Here is a 19,470-nt window from a genome sequence, read left to right on the forward strand (position 1 = left end):
CTTATTCATCATTGATGAGTTGTGAAATATTAATTATGACATGAGGTTTCTATAAAGATTACATCAAATAACTGTAGCTTCAGGGATTTTACCATACTAAACACTCATCTAGCTGCTCAGAGGGGTAAATTAATTTAAAACGGATACCAGGCCTGTTTACAACTGGCATATCATGGGTCTACATACAAAAACAAACCTAGCCAACTAAATTGGGATGGAGACAATGGTGGGCAGCTCTCCTATGGGTGGAGGGTTGTACTTCTCAACACGCATGAGTCGACGAAGAATGTCATCACGGTCTCTGGGCCAGGTGAAGATTTGTGTGCTCTGAAGCCATGACGGTACATGGCACTGACAGAAAGAAACAGACACAGAAATGTTGTAAACTAACAACGAGGCGTCATTACATCTGAACTGGATTTAAGTGGAATCCAATGGAGCAATCCTTTGGGTGATACTATAGTACTGTACAAACAATCACAAATGTCTATTGCTGTTATCATAATAGTTAATCACGAATTAGTATTTTGGCTCCTTTTTTGACACAAACATCCTGTTCGTTAAGCAATTGGGTTTATAAGTTGCAGTTTTACCTTCTTGGCACCGGGAAACAAGATGGGGATGAATCTGTAATTCCTGGCACCGTTCTGAATGAACTCGTTTTGTAACTAAAAGACAAAGCGCTCTTATGAGTCAACTGACAAAGAAAAATAAAGAAAAACCTAGATTCCGTTCCACCCAAGATGTACCTGCTTGTGTATGTAGACAGTGTTGAGAGTTTCATCATTTTCCATGAAAAACGAGGCATTGGTCACAATCTCGTGGTACTTTGGACTAATGACTATGATGATCAGATAGTCTTTCTGTGCATAACAGAGCACAAACACACAAAATTAGACAACTGAATGGACATGAGGGAACAATTACTTCAGATACTCAGGAAAAAAACAAAATCTACTGAAATTAGATATGCAAGGTTTATCGTTCTCAGTGCAGTAGACAGTTTTCTTGTAAAAAAAATAAATAACATTTATGCCAGAAATATGTCCTCCCCCATTTCATCTCTTAATTAAAATTTCAGGGTTACATGTTTTTTATTATTATTATTAAATGTTCTTTTCTTCCTCCTCCAAAAGCATAAAATTAAAAGTTTTGTTGGATTGTTTCCTGCCATCATACTTTCATCAAATATCAGTCACATAAATAAATGATGTCCAAGCTCAAACTGGCTGTATGCATTTAGAAGCAAATATCATTGAGAACAAATAGGAAACACACTGCCTGTGTGACATTGCCACATTGAACCTGTTCAGTTTCTCAGCACAGATGAATTCACCCAAAAGCAACCACCTGTGGTCATGAATTTGAAAGGGAATATGTGATAGCATGTTCAACTGTATGTCAGGGATCAATCCTTGCCATTTAAAAAAAGTTTTTAAGGTTAAATGGTGACATTTTATCAGACATACAATGTCAATGAACCAAAAAATTTGAAATTTGTGAGAGCTGAAGACATCCTCAACAATGGTGAGCAACTCAGAAAAGGTTGTATGTGTTGACGATAAACAGCGATGTTAGTTCTTCCACTGTTTGCAATTCAATAGTAAACATTGCTGTATAAATGTAACCATTGAACAAGTTTTCCCAGCTGCACCTTGTTCTATTTAAGAGGTTACAGAGTTTGCATGTCCTTGATGATATTAGGAATAACATTTCATTTTTTTACAAGCCAAAGATACACGTGTAACCTTCATCAATGACACAGCAGTGAAAGTCTATTCAGGAAAACAAAAATAAATAAACGTTTGCAGATGAAAAGTTTATTTACACCAAGAAGAAAAAAAACACTACAGTCATTCACACATATTAAATTTAAAGCTCACTAATAAAAAAATATATATTTCACTTGTTTTAATGCACTGGTAGCCTAAAAGAAAGAATGCTACACCAGTCAGCAGATTGGAATAAATAAGATTTTTTTTATGTTTTTTAATATTTTAATGTTTTTTTATTTGAATATATCGTATGAATATGCTGAATATTTTCGAATATGCTATTTATTATAATTTGCTTACTTGTTGCTCAATAAACATTTCTTATTATTAGCAATATTAAAAACATTTTTGCCGCTTAATATTTTGTGGAAACCGTGATAAACTACTATTCAAAAGTCTGCGGTAAGTATGATTTTAAGATTTGTATCCAGCAAGGATGCATTAAATTAATCAAAAGTGACAGTAAAGACATTTATAATGTTGCAAAAGAACCAAAAGAAATGCAGTTGAACCTTCTCTTCATAAAAGAATCCTATAAATGCATCGTTTTCACAAAAATATTAAGCAGAATTGTTTGTTTATGATAGTAATGAGAACCATTATTAAAACTGAGCACCAAATCAGTATATTAGAATGATTTTTGAAAAAGTATATGAAACTGAAGAATTGGCTGAAAGATTTCAGCTTTGCCATCACAGGAATAAATTACATTTTAAAATACAAAATCACACATTCACTCCTTCTAAATACATTTCCCACTATTTTTCTAGTGTTTTCAGAGACTGTTGTGCCATTGATTAAATGTTTATTTTTCACTCTGGTCTATTATTGTCATATCATCTCTTTCCAAAAAACCTGCTCCTAAATGCCTTGTAAAACCAAAACTGTTTGAGCTGCTCTAGAGTTTTCAGTCATACAGTATTTTCCTGTAGGTGGTTCTTGGCCAGAATAATCTGCCATGTGGACTAGATCTTCTGTTGTGTAAGTCAAACTAGGAAAAACACGCTTTCTGAAATACTAGCAGGCCTGGTTTCTACTTACTTCGCTGATGTATCTCTCCATGAAGTCGATCTTGCTTATGCTCTTGAACTGTTGTTCAAACATGTCAATCTGCGCAAAAAGAACAAAGAGACTGAACATGATCTCAGGCAGACCCCATATCAGGAGACAAGCATGGCTGGAAGGCAATGTCTGGTACAGGTTGCTTGTCTTACGTGAGTGTAGAAACCGTTGTGTCTCAGTAGGGCGACAAAGTTGATGATCTCTTTGACATGTTTTTCACTGTCTGCTTCATATGTAACAAAGACCTTCCCTGCAATAATGAAAAGTGAAAAAGAACATAAAATTCCTTCCAGAAACAGAACATATTATATTATTATTTTTTAAATACTGTATAATCTACTGCATTTTACAGTAGAATATACAGTAGATATAAACTTAATCTACTGTATCACATGACATTGAAGTAGAAAAGATAAGTTAACAAGAACTGCCATTTGCTTATTATAGTCTGACGTTACTGGCACATAGATCTTATTCAAATTTGACATTCTTTCAGTGTTACTCAACTATAGTATTTACACTTACTCTGCTCCAGGGATAGAGGGGCTGTGCTTGGGGTTAGTTTAGCTCGCGGGTGAGGAGAGGTGTGGCCACTGGAAGACATGAAAGCATTGCATAAAGCATTTTTGTATTAGTGAAAATCAGAAACCTATGAAATAATTTACAATACAATACAAGACTGGCTGTCCCATATTAATTGTACAGAAAAAACTCACATTACCTGTATGTGAACTCTGAGGCTGATTGTCTGCTGTTTTCAGGGCCTGTTGGAGATGAAATGATGAAGTGAGTGAGATGTGAATCTGCACAGGGCTCGACATTAAGCCTTGACGTGCTTGTCCTTTGGACAAGTAAATCGGTCATTCACTTCCAAGTAAAAAAAGTTACGTCAAGAAAAAAAAGTTTTTTTTATAAATATAATAGCTTTTACTAACTTAAACATATTTGTGATATATGTTATAAATACAAAACAACATTTAGAAGTTTTACCACGGTACATTTGTTCAGTGAGTTCCTTGGTGTGTGCTGTTGCGCTCATTTGCTTTGATTTCTCCACGAGTCTCTCTCCCACACACTGCCAAGGCTGCGTGAGCCTCAACTGGCGCAACCTTGTTATTGTCAAAACATTTACATTTTTTGGTGCTTCCCTGGTTAATTTTTGTTATTGCCCTTTTATTCAGGCTACTTGGGCATAAAAGTCTCTTTTACTTGTCCCAGACAAGCTTTAATGTTGAGCCCTGCTGCATACACTCGAAAAATGTTTTGTCAGGTAATTTACGATACAGTAACATCTCAATAAACTGATTTTATTTTTCAAACCAAAAATATTATTACATATAATTGGTTCAACCTGATAATTTGAGTTACACTTACACTTTACAGATCAAGTAAATTATTTTTATTATGGATACATGACCATTTATAATGTGCTTTTCCATCATCTGATGAATTACTGCTACCATGTTTACTGTAAATGTGCACTAACATTTTTTTTAGTAAAATTACATTTACCACCTGCCTTTTGTGTGTGGCAACAGCTCACCATTAACTGTTCCAAACAAAAATTTATGGAGGATTAGGAGTGACATTTATAAATAAAATGAAACAATAAGTTATCAGTTTTATAACTGAAAATACTTTTTAAATGGACAAACTAATAGGCATATTTAAAAGTGCTTATTTAATTATTGTTTTAAAAGGAAGTTAATAAAACAAATTCATAAATAATTTTAAGCGAACATAAATTGACATGAAAACTATTTAATTCATGTTTTAAAATGTAGTTAAATAACACAAAAACAATAGTAGGTTAAAAGTAATTCTTTAAATGCACATTGTAAACTGGATTTTGCCCATTGCTTTTCTTTGTTGTTTTATCAAAGGCTTTTCTTTATCAATTTGTTAATAGAGTTTAAAAAATGCTATTGGTCATTAAGTAGGGGCAACCAATTAGCTTGCCAAAACCAAAAAGACCACCCAAAGTACATGTTAGATGGACTGTCAGAGAACAGTCAGATATACTCGCATATACATACTAAAGTTTGTTAATGCAGGAATTTATATCACATGTAAATTTTTTTATTATACAATTGAGAGAGTATTGCAAGGAAATACACTGAAAACGCAGCTACTTATGTTTATACTGTACTTTACACAGAAATGCATTTTAATTTAAAACATTTCAGTACATTTAACATTTGTCTAAACTATATCGTGGGTGGTCTGTGAATAAAATGTAGGTTTGAGCACCACACATAAACTAATGTAATGCTTAGTGAGTTTGCTCCAAAGTGTAGTTCTGAGCATTATCTAATCTTTATATTTTGTGTTTCATCTTCTAAGAAGTGTGCCACTTGTAAAATGGAAACTTGTTGCTTAATCTGACAGTATACTGGCAAAAATGTATAGCAATTTAATTTGGTTGGCACAGGCTGGATAAATTTCCCGTAAAGTTGATAAAGACCACTGATAAAGAACTCCGCACATACAATATGAGGCAATTTTAATGACAATAGACTTATGAAAGTTGGAATTATTCATAATGTGACTGACAAATTAACAAGTTCCATGTAAAAGAAAGAAACTGACTCACTTATGAGTCATTCATAATAGACATGGATTTTTTTTGGCGTTTTATGCCTTTTATTAACAGATGCCTACTATTTCGACAGTAGGTCGACAGGAAGCGAAGTGGGTGAGAGAAAGAGGGGGGGGGGGATCGGGAAAGGTCCACGAGCCAGAACTCGAACTCGGGACTCCCGAAGCGCAAAGGCGCTAAATGTCGGCACGCTGCCATCGGCGCCGACATAATAGACATGGAATTTGAACAAAGAACCGAGACTTACGTGAAGGCCAACAGGGCATGTGGTAATGTGGCCTGTAATGAGAGCCTTGATCCATTTGATACACATCCACAGGGTATTGACTACAGCAGGGCGGCCCACGGGACATGCAGGGGTGCGGAGGCATGCAGTAGCTGTGAGGCGCATACGCAGTTGGGATAGAGCGCAGTGAATGCGGCTGTTCCAGACTTCCTTCTCCCAGACTGTGCCTGTCTGGAGAGCAAGAGTAGCTGGAATCCCCAGGATAACTGCAGTAATTTTCAGACACTAAGCAAGAGGGAAGGTTGCCACTGGGATATTCCACCGAGCTGCTGCCAATGGAACTCAAGTGGAGCAGGTCCCTGTTGTGTGGCTCTAGGGTGCTCAGACATACTTCCGTCTGACTGGGAAAGGGCGTCTGGGGATTGTAACCGGAAGGTAGACCTAGCGGGGGCTGGTAAGGGCTGTAGCTGGTCTGTGTGGATCTGTAGTTGGTCTTTCTGTCTCTGCAGATATCCCTGAAGTCAGCCTGTGTGCTCAAAGAGGACTCATTTCCAGACATGCAACAGTCGGTGTGAGAGAGCTGGGAATCGGTGGAGTTTGAGCCACAGATGGAGTCCTCAGTAATGATTTTCTCCATAGTCTTGTCGTTCTCTTCTGGAAAGTTGAGGGATTGTAAACTGTAGTGGCCAAATGGAGAAATATACCTAGAAAATGAGGACAAAAATATAAAACACAAGAGTTCTTGAGCACTCTTACAGTATGTGGAAAAATTAACATTTGAAAATTAATACAATGACCAAAAAATATACCCCCCCCCCCCCCCCCCCAAATAAATAAATAAATAATTTAATACTGTAGCTAGCAGATTTCCTAATGTATAATTAAACAGCAGTTTCAGCCAAAACAAAAAAAAAACTTCAAGGCATTTTAAAAACAACTGGTGCCAGATTAAGGCTGTAAACAGGGCAATAAATAAAGACAGCCCAGTGCCAGTGTGACTTTTGGGAAAGTATTGTGTTGTTGATATATTTATATTCCTGGAATATTTACATATGGTTTAATACCTTTGAAACATATCTTGTATTTTTATATTTTCATTGCATCGAAGTATCTGTAAGTTGACGGTGTATCTTGTTTTTCTGATCACTGTTAGATTAGAAACATTTGAAATTCAATTGTCACACCAAATAAAAGAAATTCAAGACATTTTATGACAATGCAAATGAATTTATTTGTTTCAAACTAGGGATGTAAATAGAATAAAATTATAGCAATTCATCTGATGATTGTCTTTTAAGGGTATTACTATAAAGAGAGAAAAAAAACCCAGAATAAAACAACTGACTACAGCAGGGCGGCCCACGGGACACGCAGGGGTGCGGAGGCATGCAGTACTTGTGAGGCGCAAACGCAGTTGGGATAGAGCGCAGTGAACGCGGCTGTTCCAGAATTCCTTCTCCCAGACTGCGCCTGTCTGGAGAGCAAGAGTAGCTGGAATCGCCAGGTTAACTGCAGTAGCAATAGCAAGTAGCACTATTTCCAGACACTAAGCAAGAGGGAAGGTTGCCACTGGGGTATTCCACCGAACTGCTGCCTTCATTGCACTGAAGTATCCGTAAGTTGACCGTGTATCTTGTTTTTCTGATCAGTTAGATCAGTTACATTTGAAATTCAACTGTCAAACTAAATATGATTTCAAATATAAAACAAATGATAAAGAGAGGAAAAAAACAGAATAAAACAAGTATCAATACCTATAAATGTGTTAAAATTGCAGTTAAAACAACAACTTTGTTTTATTGAGCCTTGTATTAAGAAACCGGCAAGCTCCAGAAGTGCGTGGGATTTTATTCTTTCTACAATATTGTGTCACATGCACCGACCTGCTATCCAGAATGTGCAAGGGGTGTTTTTTTGTTTTCAAAATTAACTTTAAAAAAACATTTCTTCCTTTATCTAAGGGGTAACATTTCACAATACAAGAATAGGAAACAATAATCATATGTTTAAAATATTACAGGTTCCAAAAACTAACACTGGGAAGTCACCAAACGCAAGTAAAAACTGGTTTTGCCAAGCAAACGAAATTCGGCTTTCTGCAAACTGGCTTTGGAAAAAATAAATAAAATAAAAGTAGAACATACACTATATAGACAGAAGTATAGGGACACCATACCATTACACCAACTGGGACTTTAATAACATTGCATTCTAAATACATAGACATTAATATATCTGCAATTGGGGGGACCATCTACATAACAGCTTATATTCTTCTGGGAAGGCTTTCCACAAGATTTTGGAGTGTTTCCATTAAAGTTTTTGCCAATTCATCCCATTCACAGAGTATTTGTGAGGTCAGGCACTGATGTGGGACGAGAAGGCCGGGCTCGGTGCGGGCCAGTCAAATACTTCCACACCAAACTCATCCAACCACTGAACTCTTCAACTATGAAATCATCATAGTGTTGGTGACTTTCGCGCACCATGTGCCGCAGCACTCGGTGACTCTGTGGCTTTACAGTCTTCTGCTTGATGGCTGCTGTTTCTAAATGCTATTCTGAATTTAAAATAATACCACTTATAGCTGACCATCGAATAATAGGGATGAAATTTCACAAACTGATTTATCGCAACTTAAATTCACTGTTCTCTTCAGAATGACCAATTTTTATTTTCCCACAAATGTTTGTAAATGCAGAATGGGTGCTTGATTTTAATACACAGCATCTGATTTTAAGCTAATAATTAAGCTGTGTCCCAATATTGTCCATATAGAGTACCTCAATGACCATTTCTGTCATTATAAGATGTATATTTTACCTATATTGCAAGCACTGCGAAGAAGGCATCATTCTTGTGCCTAATACAAAAGAGCTGCAGCCATTCCATATCCCCAGTCAGCAATCTGTAATAAATTAATAAGATATGAACACAGGTAACCTTGAATGATGATCACCCTGTTAAATAAAACTGCATTTGAGAAAAACAAGCAACCTTTGGCTACTGAATACAGGAACCCACAATTATGCTAAGGGATTTTTTTTTCTCTCTCTCTAGCTTTTTCTCTCAACTTACAGTATGAAATTCAGTGCACTTTACACATCAGTGGAAAACACCTTAATATGCAGTGGAAACCAAAATGAGACATGGGAAAATCACAGGTAATTAAGGCCGTCAATATCAAATGCACAAAAGAGACCTAATATCTTACATTAGCATAACACTGAACACTATATCATACATAATTTCTTCAGTGACTAGAACATAGAATCTACAGACACCGCTGAGTTACAAAGTTAAACCGTGTCATTCTCCTTTCTGAAAAGTTCAGTAGATGATTGATAGACGTTTAATTAAAACGCATAAATGAAAGCATTACATTCACGCTCTTATAAAAAAAGTAAGCGTCAAAATACTGTTGTTATCATAATGCATTAAATAGGACATTTTAGTAACATTTCTTATAATAATGATGATAATGATAATAATAATAAAAAGTTTTGGTTACACTATTTTAAAGTGTCCTTGTCGCAGTGTAATTACATTTAAGTACCGAGTAATAATAATAATAATAATTAACTTCATGTTCCTAGTATTAGGACTAGGATTTGTCTCAGGGTTCTTTGCATGTAATTATGCATAATTTATTGTTATTATAATAGTAAGTAACGTGTAACATGGACACTTTAAAATAAAGAGTTACCAAAGTTCTTAATTAAATAGTATTTTGTAAATATTTCGTCCAAAATAGCAACGTGTCACTGCCGCGGGTCTACATAACGTCCAGTGTCTCACATTTCGCTCTACCTTCAAAACATATTGCTATACAGGTAACACCTCCCAAAATGAAAGCTTATAAAACATTTTAAAAGCTTAAATACAACATAATAAAGACAACACATAGACAAAATAAAACTCCCCCTCAGCTCTCATATAACTTATTCGACGCCAAAGTTGTCCGAGACAAACTGCTCGCCGACGTGACATAAACCACATAAAACACGTTCATACCTGATCAGCAGATATAGTCGCGTGAATTATTGAATTTCGATACCTCTCTAATATCCGTGTAGAGCACACGAGCTGTAGCAGTCGAAGCACATACTGTTTGGAAGTTAGTTTCTCAACACCTGCGTACTCACACCACAAATTCCGCCCACTTCCCAGAAAGCACATCCTCAGAGCGCTTGTTTATCTGCCTTCGACAATACAACTAGTGATGAACGAATTGTTCTTTTGAATTATTCTGAAGAACCGATTCGCAAAGTGTTTGTAAATCACTTGACAGCAAAATAATTACTTTGATGGTAGAACATTGAGATGAGAACATTGGCACGAATACTGACTATAAACAATATGATTAATAATTAACATTTATTAATCAACTAGCCTAATAATATATTAGTTACTATTACTGACAACAATGTTGTTACAATATTGTCTGAACAATAAAAACACCTATACAGATAAGCAACAATTTTACTAAAATGAAAGGTAAATATCAGCACTAAGAACTTATTTTTAGGTCATATTGGGTCTTTGAACTGGAAGCACCAAATGAACAGGAGTTCTGCTAAAATGACAAACCATGAGGCAATAAAACAAAAAACAATATTTACACTAGGACTATATCACTGTGAATAAAAACAAGGATAAACAACACAATGCATCACTTACTGTAGTTCGCTGGAGGTTACTTTTTTATTATTATAATTAAAAAGTGGTCAACGAGACTTTCCAGAAACATAAGTTATATCATAAGCATCTGATAACTGTCATATTATCTTAGCCATCAGTGGTTTGGTTTTTAGTGCATTGCATTTCTCAGTAAAACTGACATCCGAGATCTGACAATGAACAGCTTTTACATCTTTATCTGGGATTTTGTAAAAAAAAAAATAAAAAAAAAATAAAAAAATTAAGTTGTTTTTTTTAATATTTATTTTATTTGCTCAGTTACATATTTTTCTGCTGTTTTTAAACCACAGCACATGTAAAATCGTGTAGAAAAATGCCAAATAATGTAAAAGTTTCATGAACTCATTCTAACCATGCAGATAAGTGCATAAAGAAAGTAAATCTGTGTTTACTGTAAAATCTTTCCAGAGTGTGAAACCACAGCTGTTGTTGTTTCTTTTGAAATAGAAACCAATGCTTCATTATTTAATCCATAGTAAGACAAAAACCTCTTACCGTCAGTTAGCCGTAACTGGATATACAGGGAGAGACCAGTTCATTTCAAACTCTAAATGGATACTAAATGTGATTGTGAATAAACCGAAGGCAAACTGACTTGAAAGGAAAGTAGGAGGAGCTTTGTCAAGTTAACCTAATTACATATTTAGACACACTGACTTTCCTTTGATTAGCAAAGCAAGACTCCAACCACTTTTTCTTTACAAGCAGGGTCTGAGGGTACTGATGCAATAGATCTCGTAGTTCCTGAAAGAGAAGAAAAAAGACAGCATATAGCTGTTACTAAATTAATAAATGTAAATATTAGGCAAATTAAAACCTCTTTAAAAAGTTAGTTTTGATTGTACTACCTGTGCATGGACAGGACTTTGAACCTCTCCGACAATATGAGTGACGTGTGAGCTCATGAGATCCTCTTCATCGCCGTCATATGTGCAGAAACGTTAAGGTGTAAACTATTAGCTCACACCAACATCAACAAGCTTTCTTATAAATGTGATGATAGACATGTTGTAGTGTAGTAGTTTGTTGGCTTTGTTGAACGTGTGGGTAAAGATGGAACGTGAAAGGATATGTGATAAGGTATCGGGCGAGCTTCTTCTTCTCTGTAGCAGCCATGTTGTAGAAGTAGACATGAACACCTCTCATAAAGTCAGCCAACCCTGGTGCGTCCTGACCTTCATGTGATATAGTGGAGGGTTTTGGTGACTTTGTAAGGTCTTCACTGTGACCAAGGGCACTGGAGGAGTGTGGGGACCCAGATGGCAAGGATGCTGCTGGGTCTGAGGCCGAGTGTGAGGTTGATGGAGTAGATGTGCATGTGGTAGAAGAAACTGTAGAAGAGTGTGAAGTGGCTCGTTTATAATAGTAGCTGAAAAACAAGTCAAGGATAACAAAATATGCTCATTGTTGTTTCTAAAGGCCCCAATGTTCTTCAAACGAAATCGAAAGCAAAATTAGGCTAAACAAAGTTTGTCTGGAGTTTGTTTAGGTAGTTCAAGACATTTTGCCAAAGCAAACTTTCCAGAAAGGTTTGCTCCGGCTAATTGCCACCTTCAAACTGCCATTCGTCTGTGGAGATTATGTAACAAGTAGGCGTGCTGTGGTGCTTCTCCTTCCTTGGTGTGGAAATTTTCTATGGTTCATTTCTTCAGTCCGTTGACGTCAGACGTCAATAAAATCATGATCTAACTGGAGAGCTGCTTCATAGTAAAACTGAAGTTGTAATTCTAATTGAAAGTGACACTGACATTGTTTTTCAAGTTAAATACTGTAAAGCTGCTTTGCTCTAAAGCAAACTATTATATTTAGTGCTATTTAAATAAATATGACAAGATTTGATTGGAGTCGCTATTATTAGATGCTTTCTTAACTGCTGCTTTCTTTTTCTTTCTTATTAAAAGGGAAGCGCGACTTTAGTTCATTGTTTTACAAGTATGCAGTTTTTGCGAAAATATTAGTGCAAACTTTTCAGTTCTTCTCGGGTAGGATACATAAATGTGGAGATGCCTTTGGTGGCCAGGTGCTTGCGAATGAGTCGCTCTGTTCCATACCAGTTGAAGCCTTTAGTGGAGTGACCAATCCGAGGCAGATGGACACTTGCTATTGAAGAAAACACAGAAAATGTTAACTAAAGAGCCATTTACACTAAATGGCCATTTACACAGAACACATTTTTCGAAGCTGAAGTCTTGCGAGAGACACAAACACAATAGACAAACACGTCCTCCCAGTGCATGTTTACACAAAAAGCTGTCAAATATAAACACAGTCCTTGTGAAAGACCTTAAAAGCATAATGATCCATTTAAAAAGACAGCTGCTACATTACACACATTCTTATTTAGAAGCATCTTAAATCTGCAGACATGAGCAAAAACAAAATACCGCTGTACAGTCTAGACTAGGTAAGTTTCTGTTATGCCTAGGCCTTGGGAGTACGCTTTTCTAAGCGTTTTGAAATGAATCCACCTCTTGGAAACAATCCCATCAAATCTTTATACTTAAAAAGGGGTGTGCACTGAACTTAGGTTTTAGTACAGCAGGTTTGCAGCAAGGATGTGCATTTCATTGGCAGCTGTACCATCTGTTTTGACTGCATTAATAGATTTTTATATTATATTTCAAATTTTTTTCATTTGATTATAAGGTGACTAGAGAAAGCCACGTCATTGCAACCTAATTTCACAAACAAGCGTTGGGTACCCTTCTTTTGTTTGGCATCTCTGTAGATCTTCTTGAGGCCCTCATCCAAGGCAGTGAGCCGAATGCCTGACAAATTGTTGGCTGTATCCCTCTGCTGAGCAACTATAAGTGTCAGCTAGAGAAACAGGAGGCATACAATTATTAAATAAATTAATGATTAAAAATAATTAACAGCAGTAGATTAAAGACATAAACAGCTTGCCGACTCACATAGTCTCTTCCACTGAGCCTCGACTGTTTGTCATCAATAGGAAAAAGCAGAACATTCCCCAGTTCCAAGTCTGCAACGCACAATTATCACTTTGTCATTTATACATTTTGTTCACTGGATATTGAATTGTGCATGCTCGTTTCAGCCTATTTTTTATATTTAACTTACCTTTGAAGTCAACAAACACTCACTGAAAATGTATAAAATCTAATAATTTTATATCATTGTTAAATATAAACTACCATTCAAAAGTTTTATAAATTTTTTTGACAAATGAATACTAATGCAAGGATGCATTAAATTGATCAAAATTGACCGTAAAGACACCAGTAATGTTACAAAAGATTTCTATTTCAAATACATGCGGTTCTTTTGAACAATAAAATGAATAGTTTTAGTTAGTAACACATTTAGAGAATATAGTGCAGAATTGGAATTGTGCAATTGGTTTTGGTTAACCAAAAGCTTCGGTTCTACTACATTCTAACTAAAATGTTACTACTAGCTTTATAGCTCTGATAGCTTTGCGAAATCCCCAACATTTAAACATCACATTAATAGGTATTAAATCAATGCTGACAGTTTTATGAACAATTATCTTGCAGGCAGCATAATGAGCTGTGAACTGGATACTGATTTCAGTGTGGAATGTTTGTTTTGACACAGCATGAGTTAGACCGTCTCAGCAAACAGGAAAGGTTTGTCACCTTCCATGTCTCCAGCCAACTCGTACTGCTTCTTCGGCTCATCTGATCTGAGCTCCAGTGTGGTAAACAATCCTCCTCGGCCCCAGTGTCCAGAGTCATCTACACAATAAACACACATACACAACACATCATGCCAAATTAGCAGAAAGCTGAGACTGTTATAAAAAGGCCCCATATTTGTTAACATATCATGCAGGATAATCAATATGTTAACAGTTGTCTTCTGACAGCGAGACGTTTTAATAGAGACATACCAACACAGTGCACAATAATGGCATCCTCTCGATCAGCCTGAGGGTGAGTTACATCACCCAGCACATAGCGAATGGCTGTGTGATCCGAATCAGTGGAGCTCCAGCTGACATCATCATCATCTTCATCAGGCTCTATATCCTCACCCTCACTGTCGACTCGCGGCAAGCACAGCGATTTGTAGCCACATGATTCCCACCATGCCATCCTGCCATTGAAGGACACACATACAAACAAGGCTATAAAATAGACATCCACAGGAACATACAAATAAATATAGTATATACTGGCCAAAAATATGCAACAGAATGCCAGAAATATATTTGTTTTACTTCTTCTTGTAATTTAGTTCTTCCTGTTGCTTTTTCCTTTCCTCCTGTAGCTTCGCCCTCTTTGCAGCAGCTTCTTGTCTCTTCTGACGTCTCTGTTCTAACTCTGATACTGTAAGAGGTCTCTTCTTCCTCCCTGGGTCGATCAAGGGCCCAGACAGGGACATCTGATGAGCAGCAACACACATTTTGTTTTTTTGTTTATTTTAATTAAATATAAATACATGAATAAATACAATAAATACAATAAATAAAAAGAAATACTAAAATATGAATTATTATCTATTTATCATGAAAGAATTTTTTTTTACCAACTAACAATCTAAACAATTTAATTCACATTATACACCACCACTCAAAAGTCTGGGGTTGGTAAGATTTTTTAATGTTTTTTAAAACAGGTCTCTTATGTTTACCAAGGCTGCATTTTTGGATCAATAAAACAGTAATGTTGTAAAATATTATTACAACATAAAATAACCGTTATCGATTTTAATATATTTTCAAATGTAATTTATCCCTGTGATGGCAAAGCTAAATTTTCAACAGCAATTACTCCAGTGTTCAGTGTCACGCAATCCTTCAGAAATCAGTCTAATGTGTTGATTTGATGCTCAAGCAAGATTTATTATTATTATCAATGTTAAAAACAGTTGTGCTGCTTAATATTTTTGTGGAAACCCTGACACTTTTTTCAGGATTCTTTGATGAAAAGAAAGTTAAAAAAAGAAAAGCATTTATTTTAAAATAGAATTGTTTGTAACAATCATTTACACTAAATAATTTCATAATTTACTGTCACTTTTGATCAATGTAATGTGTCCATGCTGAATAAAAGTACTAATAAAAGAATAAAATAATGATAGTAGTAATAAATAATAGTAAAACTGAGATATACATAAATACATGTATGACCCAAATTTTTTGAATAGTACTGTAACCTTTCAAATAAGTTACCCCGGCTTTATTACGAAGTGCACGGCCCTCCTTCCCAGCATCCTCTAGATCAGCTAACTGCTTCTCAAGTAACAGTTCAAAGGTCTTCTCATCCTCGGCACTGGGATCTTTAGAGTAGTCCTTACCCTCGAAGTAGTACATGTGGTCTAGAAAGTCAGAAAAGACATTAACGGATCATCTAATTTTCAAGTGCCAGTTACAACAAGATTACTGAACAAAAGCTAAGTGTCGTACTTTGACCCTCCATGTCCTCATCTTCCTCTTCATCGCTCTCATTAAGCTTGACATGCTCTTCATCCAATAGCCATCGGCCGTCTCGAGACTGCCCCAGGATCAGCCTGAGGTCTACGTCTTGAATGGAGCTCTCCTCTGATGACAGCAGCTTATCCACACCGAACTTCAGGATCTCACTCAACTAGATTGGTGGGGATGTAAGTGATAGCATACTGAGAAACTGTTAACATGTGCAGTTTCACAAGAAGGGAAACCACAAGCACACAGACAAAGATATGAACCAGGAAACAGGGCAAAGTCACAATGTGTTGAGCTTAAGTCTCTCTCCACCTGAAGGCCAGAAGCTGCAGATTGAGCCTGGTCCAGCAGAGAAAAACGTCCCTCCTCAATCACTGTGTCTGTGAGACGTAGTTTAGACACAGCACGGGAATAGATGATCTCTTCTACAGTATCTCTACCGAGAAGCCGGATCACTTTAACAGGCCTGCGATCAAAAAGAGAATTTATCTACATATACAAGCAGAGTGTCCTTAAACTGGGACATTTAATGCATGTTAATGCTGCTCTGTGCCATACAATGAAAGCATATGGTGACCAAGAACTGTCAAGTTCCAAAAAAGGACAAAAAAATGGTCGAATGGTTCTAAGGACAGGGATTAGAAGTCACATGGATCACTTTTGTTGTACTTATTTTTTTATATGCTTGACACTTCAAAACTAGATAGAACAACATAAAATGTTGCCAGTTGAATACCTTGTTTGGCCAATCCTGTGGGCTCTGGCTGCTGCTTGTAGGTCATTCTGTGGGTTGAAATCACTGTCCACAAATATCACCGTATCTGCTGCTGTTAGGTTCATGCCAACCCCTCCTAAAACAACAAAAATGTTTGGGTATAGAAAGTCTCTTATGCTCACCAAGTCTGCATTTATTTGATCAAAAATACAGCAAAACATAATATTGCAAAATATAATTACAACTTAAAATAACTGTTTTCTATTTTATATATTTTATTTATTCCTGTGATGGCAAAGTTGGAAATTAATCAATAAAAAAATCATGTTTTTTCATTGTGCATTCCAATTAATCTAAATCAAACTGCAGTTGGGTTATTTTGATTAGGTAAAAAATAACAAAAAAATACAGCTAACTAACACAATAAAACACAAAAAACATGATAACATAATAAAAAAAACATGATTTTTGAAGTTATCTGTTTTTGCAAATAAACTCCTCAATATATATATATATATATATATATATATATATATATATATATATATATATATTCAAGATTCTTTGATGAAGAGAATGGCAAAAAATAAAAGAAGTAGTAAATGTCAGTGTAAAAATAAAATGTTGCATTGAAAGTGAAGCTGTAATTATAATCTGAAAAAAAAAAATGGCATAAGATAAACTGACTCTCTATATCACACATTTTTGCACCGCCATCTCACACAGAGATAGTTTTAATGCATGGCCTCAATATTTATGCATTATCTCTTGTCACGACTTTCAGTTTTCAATTACATGTGTCTGTTTAAAAGATGCAGATAAGATTTGCATTAGACACATGTGGGCAATTTTGCAACCGGGAATGGTATTCAAATATAATACTCTAAAAATATAGTAACTAATAAAATGGATTTGCACTGCAGTTGATTATAGAGTGTGATGGTGTGAATCTCAGATTGACTTTCCCAGACTGTGAACTCACCAGCTTTGGTGCTGAGGAGGAATATAAAAACATCTTTGGAGCTGAAGTTTTTGATAGCTAGGTTACGTTCCTCTCCCCGGACTGAACCATCCAGACGCTCATAACTGTAACCTGAAGAGAAGTAGGAAGGCCCAATCAGAGCTGGCAGTTACACAGACGGTAGCACATTAACGCACATACTGCAACAAACACAGGATGTGATACTGAACCCACATCAACTGCTCTAGATCAGAGACTAGATTACTAGGAGAGCATGTAAGGTACGGTTACATAAATGTTCCAAATTGAGAACAAACAAACATATGTTTAAGAATACAAAGCTAATACAATTTCTTTTTAAAATGAGTCTTGGGTGGTAACACTAAGTGATTTGTGCTTTCACCTTAATTTCATCATTTAAAGTCTGTTGACATTTTTCTGGCTTGATTCCATTAAGATAAGAAAAGTAAGCTCTTTGGTGATCTGTCATGCACATCACCAGACCACAGTTTATAAGAAAAGGTGAAGGCTCTGACACAGTCAAAGCGTGTCTTAGTACCTCTGTACTCCAAGTAATCTTGCAGAATATCCAGCATCCTGGTCATTTGAGAAAACAGAAGAACACGATGGCCTCTGCAAACAGAGACAAAAACATCTATTTTATATCTCCAAATCAGTAAAATGCATTTAAAGCTACACTATGTAACATTTGGCCCTCTAGCCGTTAATATAAAACTGCATGTGTCTCGGGGAAGAACATTGCTTTGGTTGGGCTTTGGCTCTGTTTCTGTGCACGGATAAATGTGATTCGAGGCACTGGTGTGAAACTCCTTACAACTGGACTTTTATCTGTGTACGGATATATGACATGACATATATGTGACCCTGGACCACAAAACCAGTAATAAGGGTCAATTTTCTGAAATTGAGATTTATACATCACCTGAAAGCTGAATAAATAAGCTTTCCATTGATGTATGGTTTGTTAGGATAGGACAATATTCTATATTATGAAAATCTGGAATCTGAGTGTGCAAAAAACAAAAAAATCTAAATATCGAGAAAATTGCCTTTAAAGTTGTCCAAATGAAGTTCTTAGCAATGCATATTGCTAATCAAAAATTAAGTTTTCATATATTTACGGTAGGAAATTTACAAAATATCCTCATGGAACATGATCTTTACTTAATATCCTAATGATTTTTGGCATAAAAAAAAAAAACGATAATTTTGACCCATACAATGTTTTTTTGGCTGTTGCTAAAAATATACCCATGCGACTTAAGACTGGTTTTGTGGTCCAGGGTCACATATATACAACACCAACAACGTATGCAATTTCCTGCTAAATCTGTCCATACAGCAATATAAATAATTGTTATGGGCATAGGTTTATTTTAGGTTTATTATACTCAGTGGTGGAAAGAGTACTGAACAAATATACTCAAGTAAAAGTACCATTACCTTCCAAAAAATGTAGTGCGAGTAGAGTAAAAATACTTGTCCAAAAAAACTACTTGAGTAAGAGTAAAAGAGTAGCCTATTTAAAAGTACTCATGAGTATTGAGTAGTGAGTACTGAGCTGTGGATTCTACCCCCTCATAATAAACGCTGTACACCACAATTGATACATTTTAAAAACGTTGTACACTCTGTAATTCACATTTTCTTGTTTGTCATAAAGAATGAAGAATATCTTTCATCCAGCAGTTTTAATTTTGACTGCCAACTCTTTAAAATACATCAAAACAGCACAGAAACAGTATTCAGTTGAAGAAAAGATGAAAGTTATTCTCAGTACAATCATCCCCATTTAAATCATAAAGTTTGAAAAAATTGATTTAAAATCATGTGTAAGGCCACTCTGACAGCATGCTGTTGTTGATGTTTAGAACAGTGCAAATACAAACACCATTAGAAACTCATAGTTCAGCATCACACACCATGATATGGGTTAAAATGAGAGCCCATTTCTCTCCAAAACGGTGCCAGTTTTAGCGTTTTGCAATAAAGAAATAAGA

General features: G+C 35.8%; 2 protein-coding genes across 4 annotated transcripts in view; both read right to left on the minus strand.

The window, feature by feature from the left end:
- LOC107585170 (adapter protein CIKS-like) lies at positions 1–10,959 on the minus strand. 3 transcript variants are annotated; one of them, XM_016272073.1, is made up of 10 exons: positions 10,859–10,959; positions 8,486–8,570; positions 5,684–6,366; positions 3,559–3,601; positions 3,363–3,430; positions 2,990–3,087; positions 2,817–2,885; positions 750–863; positions 594–668; positions 1–351 (listed from the first exon to the last, which is right to left on the minus strand). In XM_016272073.1, exons 2-10 carry the CDS (start codon positions 8,515–8,517, stop codon positions 205–207), a joined length of 1,329 nt encoding a protein of 442 aa, XP_016127559.1. In that variant the 5' UTR covers positions 8,518–8,570; positions 10,859–10,959; the 3' UTR covers positions 1–204. The 3 variants fall into 3 exon arrangements, with proteins under 3 accessions (XP_016127559.1, XP_016127558.1, XP_016127560.1); XM_016272072.1 differs by lacking the exon at positions 10,859–10,959 and adding an exon at positions 9,677–9,948; XM_016272074.1 differs by lacking the exons at positions 8,486–8,570; positions 10,859–10,959 and adding an exon at positions 9,677–9,947.
- Positions 10,348–19,470, minus strand: part of chd1l (chromodomain helicase DNA binding protein 1-like) — a 20,640-nt gene continuing 11,517 nt past the window's right edge. The window contains exons 8-22 of the mRNA XM_016272100.1: positions 18,009–18,104; positions 17,471–17,581; positions 16,510–16,624; positions 16,086–16,239; positions 15,756–15,936; positions 15,522–15,667; positions 14,568–14,731; positions 14,238–14,443; positions 13,984–14,082; positions 13,276–13,346; positions 13,066–13,180; positions 12,355–12,463; positions 11,436–11,732; positions 11,212–11,293; positions 10,348–11,107 (exon numbers count right to left, since the gene is read on the minus strand). Coding sequence (XP_016127586.1) covers positions 10,985–11,107; positions 11,212–11,293; positions 11,436–11,732; positions 12,355–12,463; positions 13,066–13,180; positions 13,276–13,346; positions 13,984–14,082; positions 14,238–14,443; positions 14,568–14,731; positions 15,522–15,667; positions 15,756–15,936; positions 16,086–16,239; positions 16,510–16,624; positions 17,471–17,581; positions 18,009–18,104 — 2,069 coding nt within the window. The 3' untranslated portion in view covers positions 10,348–10,984. The remainder of the gene's footprint in view (positions 11,108–11,211; positions 11,294–11,435; positions 11,733–12,354; positions 12,464–13,065; positions 13,181–13,275; positions 13,347–13,983; positions 14,083–14,237; positions 14,444–14,567; positions 14,732–15,521; positions 15,668–15,755; positions 15,937–16,085; positions 16,240–16,509; positions 16,625–17,470; positions 17,582–18,008; positions 18,105–19,470) is intronic.

Source organism: Sinocyclocheilus grahami, unplaced genomic scaffold (assembly GCF_001515645.1).
Source record: "Sinocyclocheilus grahami isolate Dianchi unplaced genomic scaffold, SAMN03320097.WGS_v1.1 scaffold67.1, whole genome shotgun sequence".
Lineage (NCBI taxonomy): Eukaryota > Metazoa > Chordata > Actinopteri > Cypriniformes > Cyprinidae > Sinocyclocheilus > Sinocyclocheilus grahami.